Source organism: Cryptotermes secundus, unplaced genomic scaffold (genome assembly GCF_002891405.2).
Source record: "Cryptotermes secundus unplaced genomic scaffold, Csec_1.0 scaffold246, whole genome shotgun sequence".
Lineage (NCBI taxonomy): Eukaryota > Metazoa > Arthropoda > Insecta > Blattodea > Kalotermitidae > Cryptotermes > Cryptotermes secundus.
This window is the reverse complement of record NW_019742444.1, coordinates 368068-378540: the sequence shown is the minus strand read 5'-3', so window position 1 is coordinate 378540 and position 10473 is coordinate 368068. Positions and strand designations below refer to the sequence as shown.

The following is a 10473-nucleotide window of genomic DNA, read 5'->3' as shown; positions in this document are numbered from 1 at the left end:
GAAAATTATGTGACATGTAAAGCTGATGGGACAGCTGGGAAGTAGAAACCTTTATCAAAGACGGGGAAGTTGCAAATCCCCTTGGTATTAGCCTTGAAGGGATGTGGGAGTAGAAAATAATTCAGATGACTGGCCAGTCCCACTTAAATAAATAATGTGAGTACTAATGGTTCACAACCCTCCATCTTTATGGGTTTCCTACTCATAGACCATGGTAATTAAAGTATGTGAAAAGGTCAGAGTTGTCAAAGGCAAGTCAAAATTTTTAAAAACCTCTCATAAATGTACATAGCAACCCTTCCACCTTAAATATTTCTTGGGTTTCTAGCTTCAACACTGCAAAGACAGGTTGCATCCACGATCAATAGTACATACTTTATGTGTTGAAAATGTGCTGACATAGAAATAAATACAGATTATTTTTTTCCCTTTTAATACCACTGTTAATGCCATAACCTAAACCATATACACATGACTTCTTGTATATAAAAATCTAATCAGTAAAACTAGATTCTCTACTTAATGGAAAAAGTAAATTGCAAAAATGCAGAATTTACAATTTAAATTGCTGCATGACATATAAATTAGGTAAGAACAGAGTTATCATTCCAAAAACAATGATTAAATCTTATTGGTTGTATAAAAGGCAAGGAGTGTTCTGTATATATGCAATATAAGCATAATTAAGAGAAGTTCTGTAATTTCTTTTACAGAAAACACTATTCAGTTCACATTTTTATACTCAAATTGGAATTGAAACAGATACTTTACTAAATCAAAACAAACTTTTTCAACACACACTATATCACACCAGTGTGCAATACTGCAGAATTATGTCAGACACTTGAATCTGTTGCAATTTCTTGTCAGCTGATATTGTGACATGCCATTTGACTGGTGGAACATAATTACTGTTGTCAACATTATATGCAACTCTTTAGATAGGAATTTATTAAATTACCCATGTAAATTTCTTTATATAAAATTTTCGTGGTTTCCATGGCATCAAATATTCATATTGTTATTTTTTTCAGTTATGACACCGTTTAGTTTTGTTGGTGGATACCAACATTTCAGAAGAATACAGTTGCTTGTGTCTTTAGTGTTGACATATGGACTTAAAACCAGAAAGGTGGAGGCAGTAGGTTCAGTTTAGTAGGTGGATATGAACATCTCCATCTTCAGGAGGTGAAGCTTGGACTTCAACCCTACAAGGCACAGGTAGTATGATCTTCCCAGCTGCTGGTACCCACCTACATAGCATCATAACCCACAACACCACAATATACAAATTTTGCTGTTTTATAATTTGCCCATCACACATCTGGAATGCCAGTTAAATTACAATGACACCATATAAAAGAAAGTTCCTTCCACTCAAAGATACAATGTTACATGAAAGCCCATGTGAATTACTACCATCTTCCATAAAAAATGAATGTGGAAATAGTTGTGGAGACCCCAGATTGATTAAGAACATATTACGCAAGCGAATATTCATTCGACAGATAACCACCCCCTTTACTGGTTGAAATGTATGCCCCATTCTTCTTTCTTAGTAAGGTGTAACCTAAGATGAAAATTATATGCAGGAACTATCAAGGACATTGTATATTTTTAACTCATAAATGTAAGATGTACATAGTATTCCATAGGAAAATATACATATCCTATACCACAACTGGGACAGTGGGCATGAGCGTTAACAGAATATATCCCCTTTCGTGATAGAGATGATAATGCATTACATTACTGACCAGTTTTCATTTCCACACTACTGTCAATGAAATAGTTCAATACTTACATAGATATAATTTTTTTTCTCAGGTTTGCCATAATGTGAGAATGGCTACTGGGCTGCATGATTCGCAATAATTCTCACTGTACTAAGCCAAAGTTTGTTACTTCACGAGCTCATGATAATGTAGCAAAGTTTAATTTAAGTCAACTATGGCAGCGGAATGAAAACTAATATCCTTTTGAAGAATACTGTCATCTGAGATGTGACGCTGTATAGCCTGATTGATGTTTACTGATGTTTGAGGTCACTATGCTCGTCTCTGCCCTCTAGATGAAGACAGTGTATTTCTCTGAAATGTCAATAAACTTCTACCACACTACTCAGTGTCTCAACCCACAAAACAGTACTCAGTACACAGTCACCATTGTGAAAACCTCAGATTTAGCACAATTCCATTCTATTTCTTGCCAGAGCCTCCCCATCCCCACAAACCCTTCACAAAGCCTGTGAGTCCAGCTCCTCCCTTCTTTCCTCCTGCTGCAGCTTCTATTTTGTCCTCAAGAGACGGGAATTCAACAAAGTTGAAAGCAAGGTCAAAGAATAGAGGTTTACATGGTATGGGTCGCATCTCTGGTGGCAGCTTATACACATTGGGTGTGCGAGACACTAATGTTGAGTCCTCCCTGTATTCTCCTAGTCGTTCGTAGAGTGGCTGTATGAAAACAACAAATGACAAGCAAATATTAGTTTGGCCATACTCAGGATCACAGGTATGCAATCAATGATTTTTTGGGGACAGCAGGGCAATACAAAAGGTGGAGAACACAGAATCAGAAGCAGGGTGTTTCTAAAGTACAGTTAGCGAGTAGTTCATATAAAACTAACAAGAACAAGAGGTGCTGCAAATTAAGTCACGGTTACTGACTGGTTAAATTCCAAGTTCAGTGGACCTAATTCAGACATACTGGTGAGCTTCTTTTTCCAAGGAGGAGTTACATCTCTTATTCACAGATTTTTCTTTTGTGGTACAGTGAAATGCCATATTTAGTGAATATTTCTTTCTGGTCCAACCCAAACACTGAATTATGCTTTATTATTTTTATATCTCTGTGATAACCACATCAAAGAAGAAGAAATCCTGACATAATCATACCAATCCCTTTTATGTATTTCAACTACTTTAAGATATTATGGGTTCCTGTCTGAAAGAATGACCAGTTTTATGAATTTTATAAATTCTCATTATATTGAAGTTACACTGTATATGAAAACATATTTTACTGTACATACCTTCTTGCTTTTGTAGTTTGTCTTTGTGCCAACTTGGATGGATCCACCTTCCTCATCCTGAACTCCCTCACCCTCCAACACACTATGAGCATGTGCGGAGAATACCTGCCCTTCTATGTCATGACTAAGGGTTTGTAGTTGGGTATGTAACTTGCTGTCTAGGGCTTGTGAGGCATTGCTGGCTTCAAGGGCCTCTCTGACATACTGTTCCGCACGCTGGTACAATGCCATGCCCTCTCGCCACCGCCGCAATCCAACAAGGCTCTGAGCTATGTAGAAACATCTGTACATGACAGATGTGTCATGTTACTAGGTCACTCTTTGATGCAGAACAGATTCAGGATGGTCATGATGCAAAAGTCATTTAAAAAATACCACTTTAATTTAATCTAGTCATTCCTCAGCTTCTATATATCAAACATACACTTGCAGTTTACTAACATAACAAATGACATGCAACATCAGTCACAATGAAGATAACTGGTTAGCAGTGAGTCACAGACCTGTCTGAAGACACAGCTGCTTGTAACTTTTAAACAGCCACTGGTGCACATGTGGCCTAATCCTATGTTGCAGTCTTCTTACCTTTGCCAACTGTTCGTAGCAAGACCAGCTGAGGACTCACCGTAATACAGCATGGATGTATTTTCACTTTCTTATCAACAACTGTGCAGGGACACTGTATTCAAATACTGATAAATACTATCAGCTAAGTTGTAAAGTGATAAAAATAAATAAATGTACTCACTCGAATATACTAAGCAATACCTACAGCCCAATACCAAACAGGATGAAAGTCTCTTACGAAGTAAGGACTGGATACAAATTAGCTGTGGTCTACACTAAGTACTCTTTTCAATAAACCGATCAAAAACATTTTCTGAAACCAGATTATGAAACCTAACAAAAAGTCTTGGAAACGGGTAGATTCTTTGTCATAATGTACATGTGTTCTGAAGTTGTATATTGTCACAATTTATGTGACTACAGACAAGGTATGGACTGGTGAATGGATTTACTGACCACTTATACCCAACACTAAGAACTACAAGTAAACAATGCTATCACTGATCTACATGCATTACAAATCACTACATGCTAAGTCTTCTCCAGCCTGATATGTCTTTAATAGCCATTCCCTGGCAACGGCTTCTATTAGTGGAGATTCTTCAGCTTCTGTGCTCATGTTCTTACCAGCTGGTGACTGTCCCACAACCGAACTGTGAACTGAAATATAGTGCCATCTTTTCTCAACTTCCCTTGCAGAACTCAACTCTCAACTGATTGGGTCGCCCCAACTGTCTTCCTTATAACCCCCTAGCAGAGACTGAGTACGAATCACCATTTTCAACAGTAACTCTATTGTTGCATGCATATTCATTGCTGTGGGAATGTATTTACTGAACCGTTGCCTAGAAATGAGTTGCATAACACTATTGTTTATTTACCTATCTTGCGTTCATTGCATAGCAATGGCTGTACATGCTACAATAATAATATAACTTGAAAATTTTTCAAATTTCAAATACCAAGAAACAGCAAAATTAATTAAATTCATGACTATGAAATTAAAAGTATAAATTAAAAACAGATCTCACCTACTTTCCAAAATTCTGATATTAATATAAAAACTACCTTACCCATGTTTTTCCATGGTTGTGACAACAATGGGGGGCGGGCTAAGACAGATGAAGCGGAACTTCCGTAGTCTATGTATGAGACTCATTTGATCTACTTTTAAAAGTCTGGCATTCAGTCAATCTGGCCCTGAAGCTCTGTTATTTTTTAATTTAAAACTGCAAAATTCACCTCTTCCAAGGTAGGTATTGGTATTTCTTCAGCTCCATCAGTAGATGGTGATGTTCACTGTGGAGGAATTTCCAAATTATCCTCTGTCATATCATACAGATTTTGAAAATACTCCTTCTATCTATTCAGGTTATTCTGTGCTTCTGTAACTCAATGGTTTAGACTGGAAGCGATCTTTTGTTCTATTCACTTGCTTGTAGAACTTCCTACTGTCATATTTTAGTATCGCATTCTCGTAGCCATTTGTATTTCATAGTAGTCCTTTTTCTTCTTATGGATCCTTCTTTCTTTCATTCTAGCTTTATAGTATTCATCTCTAGCTGTGCTGGTCAATTTCCTTTGAAGTATTCTCTGGTATTTCCCACTCTTCACCAAACCATCCATTCCTAATGTCCATTTTAACTTTCCCAATACTTTCCTCTGCTGCTGCTGCTTTAAGAATTGATTCAAAGTTGGCCCACTCTTCAACTGTCACTCCTTCCCCTATCTCCTGATATAAATCTTTACTTTTTTGCTGATATTCTTTCCTGAACTTTGCCTGTTTTAGGTTGCTTATGTTGTATATTATTGTTTTTTCTTTATTTGGACAGTATTCTGGGCAACTAATATTTGCCCTTATTCTGGTAGTAACAAGATAATGGTCTGAATCAGCATTTGCACCCCAATAAGCCCTAACATCCATCATATTATTTTCATGACTTGCATCAATCACTATGTGATCAATCTGATTATTTGTTGTGCCATACGGCGACCACCAAGTTGAAAAATGTATCTTCTTTGGGGGAATGTAGTACTTCCAATTACTATGCTCAGTGCATTAGCCAATCCAATTAATCTTGGTTAATTATCATTACTTTCCTCATGCACTCCACAGTTCCCAACAGATCTGTCTTGATCTTTGAACCCTACCTTAGCATTGCAGTCTCCAAGGAGACTGGTACCAACGGTTTCCAACTCCTCATAAAAGCTATCTTTAATATATTCATTTTTCTCTTTTGTTGGTGCATGTGCACATATTAAGCTTAAATTATTAAATCTCCCTATAACCCTCAAGGTACAGTCTGTGATTAATAGGTTTGAAGTCAATTGCTGAATGTTTAATTTTAGAATTTACTATGAATCCGCATCAAAATTCATGTTTACTTTTTTGTCAGCAATAGTACACACACTGCAGTTCCTCTTGTCCAAAACACCTTGTCCAATCCAACATATTTCCTGTAGTGCCACTGTATCTACCTTGTAATCCTGCAGTACTTTTTCAAGTTGTTTTAAGGCTCCCCTTTTATACAGTCAACACATTCCACGTTCCAATTCTTAGTTTTTTTCATGTCATGTCATATATAGTTAGATCCATCCACTATCGCAGAGGCTGTCATCTGAGGTTTCCTAACAGTTTATATATTTTTTACAGGGATGAGGTCAGCACCATGTCCCAGCCCCAAACCTGGAGGACCTGGGCATCTCTTTTGGTCTGTCCTATTGCCTTTGACCTATCCGGCAAGGAAGGCCCTACTGACAACACACGTTACCAAGAGCACAGCTCTCAGGTTCATTTAGGCATGCAAACCCCACCACAACAAAATCGAGATACAAGTGGGGGGAAACTTATGTCATTACAGGGTTATTTATCCAGTTAGGGAAGTGAAATAAACTTTCTCTGAGACCATGGATACTACTCATATGTTTCAAAAGTAAGGGAGATAAATGGAGAACTGTAACGTCAACACAGAAGACAACAAATTCTGCTGCTGTACCTAAATGCGCGGTAGGCCTTGGTTTTAGTCTCAATCTCCTGCTGATACTTTAGGTCATCCTCCAGGCCAGGCAACTGCTGTAACTCGCCATAATTCTGCAGGATTATCTCATACAAACGAGTCAGATCCTGTGGGCGAGTCCTGCGCCCCTCCCCTCCACCCTAATGGAATAGAAAATCTGCAATGTTATTTCCGTGAAAACACTCTAACTCAGGCAGCGTGAAAATTCTGTTAACTCCAAAATATTACATGAATAATTAATACATAACAGCAACTGTTAAGATATATGTTTTTATGTAAACTAGGGAACCTGCTGATAATGGTATCAGAGGAAGGCTCAAGATTTTTGTTCTGAAGACCCTAATTTAACAACTGATCTGGCTTGATCCTGGCAATGGTACAGAGATGTCTTCTTCTCACTAACACATCCAGAACAGTTTTCAGTCTCCCAGGCTACATATCCTATGGGTATCTACAGTTTTCAGTCTCCCAGGCTCCATATCCTATGGGTATCTACAGTTTTCAGTCTCCCAGGCTCCATATCCTATGGGTATCTACAGTTTTCAGTCTCCCAGGCTCCATATCCTATGGGTATCTACAGTTTTCAGTCTCCCAGGCTCCATATCCTATGGGTATCTACAGTTTTCAGTCTCCCAGGCTCCATATCCTATGGGTATCTACAGTTTTCAGTCTCCCAGGCTCCATATCCTATGGGTATCTACAGTTTTCAGTCTCCCAGGCTCCATATCCTATGGGTATCTACAGTTTTCAGTCTCCCAGGCTCCATATCCTATGGGTATCTACAGTTTTCAGTCTCCCAGGCTCCATATCCTATGGGTATCTACAGTTTTCAGTCTCCCAGGCTCCATATCCTATGGGTATCTACAGTTTTCAGTCTCCCAGGCTCCATATCCTATGGGTATCTACAGTTTTCAGTCTCCCAGGCTCCATATCCTATGGGTATCTACAGTTTTCAGTCTCCCAGGCTCCATATCCTATGGGTATCTACAGTTTTCAGTCTCCCAGGCTCCATATCCTATGGGTATCTACAGTTTTCAGTCTTCCAGGCTCTATCCTATGGGTATCTAAAATACTACTGAAGAGGGAAGTGTCAAACTGAACAAAATGTAAAGCCAACTAATCACCTCCAGCTGGTGTGGGGATCTGAAAATGTGTATGGACTAATGGCTGGATCTGCTGCATATGAGGGAGAACTGAAGAACTGAGAAAAAATTAATCAAACGGACCTGTCCTTGCAACATCTCTTATGGTATGCAGTTGAAGGGGAAGGTATGCTTAACAAGATTGTTACTGTGGATGAATCATGGCTGGATCACGACCAACCCAAATCAAACCATGCTTCAATGCAATGGAAATAGCCCAGTTCAACTACAACCAAAAAGTTTAAGGTTACACAATCAGATGGGAAGGTTATGCTTACTGTGTTCTGGGATTCTGAAGGAGCACTGTTGGCCCATTTTCAGAAGCATGGTGAAAATCTGAATTTAGCATCGTACTGTGAAGATCTCTTGAAGCTTCGGGATATAATTTGAAGAAAAAGTCTAGTCCAACTGGCAATATGGGTACTGCTTCATCGTGACAATGCCAGGCCCCACAGACCCTGAGCAATGCAGCAGAGAATTCAAGAACTACAGTGGGAGCTTCCCCAACATCTGCCTTACAGCCCATAATTGGTCCTTAGTTACTTCCATCTCTTTGGCTTGCTAATTAACCATCTTGGTGGTAGATGTTTCATTAATGACAAAGAGGTTGAAACAGAGGTGTGGAAGTGGCTGAGACAGCAGTCCAAAGACTTCTATCCTGCGGGTTTCGACAAACAGGTAAAGTGATGGGACAAGTATATCAAAGTTTTTGGAGGATATGTCAAGAAACAAATGTTTTTCCCAGGTTTCGATATTGCATATTTTACGTTTTATATCCATTTGTGACCTATTTACTGACACTCAGTCATATGAACAATTAAGCTTGGTAGGTAGAGTACTGTCTAAGAGCATCTTATACTTCGTCTAACACATCTCTAAAGGGTTGTCACACTTCATTTTGGCAAACTTCAGTATGCAAATTTTAGTTCACACTGTACATTGAAAACAGATTCTAATACTAGCATTTCTAGTGATAATGACATGAAAATCTACATCACTACCTGATGATCATACACTTACAAAGACATTTTAACACATACTATCTTGAGACACACATTTTTGAATGACTTACCTCATTCTTCTCTGACAGAGCAGCCTGTGCAGATTCTACCATCAGCAGATTTCGATGGATGGTTCGTGTCAGGCGTATATGCATAAGATAGGATAACAGATGCTGGAGTGAACTGAGGGCCGTTCCAGCTGTACGATTCTTAGGGCTCTGCAATAGTAGTGTATCAGAATTACCTCCTATTCCTGAGGTAATGCTGTCACATATCCAAAGCACTGCAGTTGTTTCAATCATGACTTAAAAAGATATGTTCCTTACTTTACATGTAAATAAAGACACATGACACCATTTTAATTTGTTTGTCTTCTAGTAGCTTTAACATCAATGTATTCATTGTCATGAAACCTTTCAGTATATGCATGACCCTGGAGGCTACCTCACCTTCATGCTTCTAATTTCCTATCATCCACAACCTTAATATAACTGCCAACTTTTGAGGAGAAAATTTCCCAAGTTTTTAGTGATGATAAAGCTTAAAACAGTTATTGCAATTTCTGCATATAATATAACATTATAACATGAGAATCATAGGGAATATATATTTATTCTTGTATTTGGAGGTGAAAACTGAGGAACAATTATAGGAATGCCTGAGAAATTTAATTTAGTACAGTGATATATCATAAGTAGCCTTCTTATCTTGCACAGAACATATTTTTATGTTGAAAATTATATGAATGATGACAGTGCAGATCTTAAAGGAAATATGTAAATATGTTTAAATACTGGTATAAATTATGTGCAAAAATTTTTCACTGTTATATAATTATTATTTTGTAATACCACAATGTGGTGCACACCAGTAAATAATGGGAGACATGTAGTATGCGACATCCCCCAAATAATTTCTGTGCTGAATTTGTCTTCAATTATCAAACTGTATTTGACTATGGACAAGACTAATCTTAGCGGAGACAGGAATTTGTATATGAACTTGTTTCTCCCACAGAAAATTCAATGTTGCCTGCTGAAGACTTGGGAATCCAGACAGTCCGACTATTCTCACCTCAGGTGGGAAAACGACGATGATGTCGATAACAACTGCTATCACCGCAATTTAATTATCCCAGCACAATTGATTGCAATAAAAACCGGGGGAAAAAATCTGTATTTTACAATATAAATGAAACCATCTGATAACACAAACATAAATACAACATAAAGTCTTTGACCACCCTCAATGTTTTTACTTGTTTTCTGCTATTATCAGAAGTGACTATGTTGTATTTATAGCTGGTATATCTGAAGGTTTAATTTATATTGTAACTGATAAAATAAAAATATCATCAGTTAAAATCCATACTTTGTTTTGTCTAAAATAAAATATGCACTACAATGAATGATGTTCTGTACATTATCCATTGTCCTATCTTTATTTAAAGATATTTCAGAGACTGGATTTTGTCTCCATACTCAGGTAGTTAGTTAGTTATTGGAAAGGGTGGGTTTCCCCATGCACTGAGACCTGTATTGGTCCATTGTGCTTCCCTCTATGATTTCTGCCAGTCTCTATATCCTACCGGTACTGGTGCTTACCATCAGTCCCGCCCAGCCAGCGAGACCGGCTCTACTAGCTGAGAGGTATCTATAATGCTTCCCCCATCTACCAGAGGTATTAGAGACTGCTGTTGGGCGGGAAACGTCCGT

At 38.1% G+C, this 10473-nt stretch overlaps 1 protein-coding gene across 2 annotated transcripts in view; it reads right to left on the bottom strand.

The window, feature by feature from the left end:
• LOC111873122 (signal recognition particle subunit SRP68) overlaps positions 1-10473 on the bottom strand; it is a 23988-nt gene that overhangs the window by 3188 nt on the left and 10327 nt on the right. Inside the window, exons 8-11 of one of the 2 annotated variants that reach the window (XM_023867551.2) lie at positions 8830-8976; positions 6595-6755; positions 3032-3314; positions 362-2453 (exon numbers count right to left, since the gene is read on the bottom strand). In XM_023867551.2, coding sequence (XP_023723319.1) covers positions 2199-2453; positions 3032-3314; positions 6595-6755; positions 8830-8976 — 846 coding nt within the window. In that variant the 3' untranslated portion in view covers positions 362-2198. Of the gene's footprint in view, positions 1-361; positions 2454-3031; positions 3315-6594; positions 6756-8829; positions 8977-10473 lie in introns of those variants that run through there. The other variant, XM_023867552.2, reaches the window with a different exon arrangement.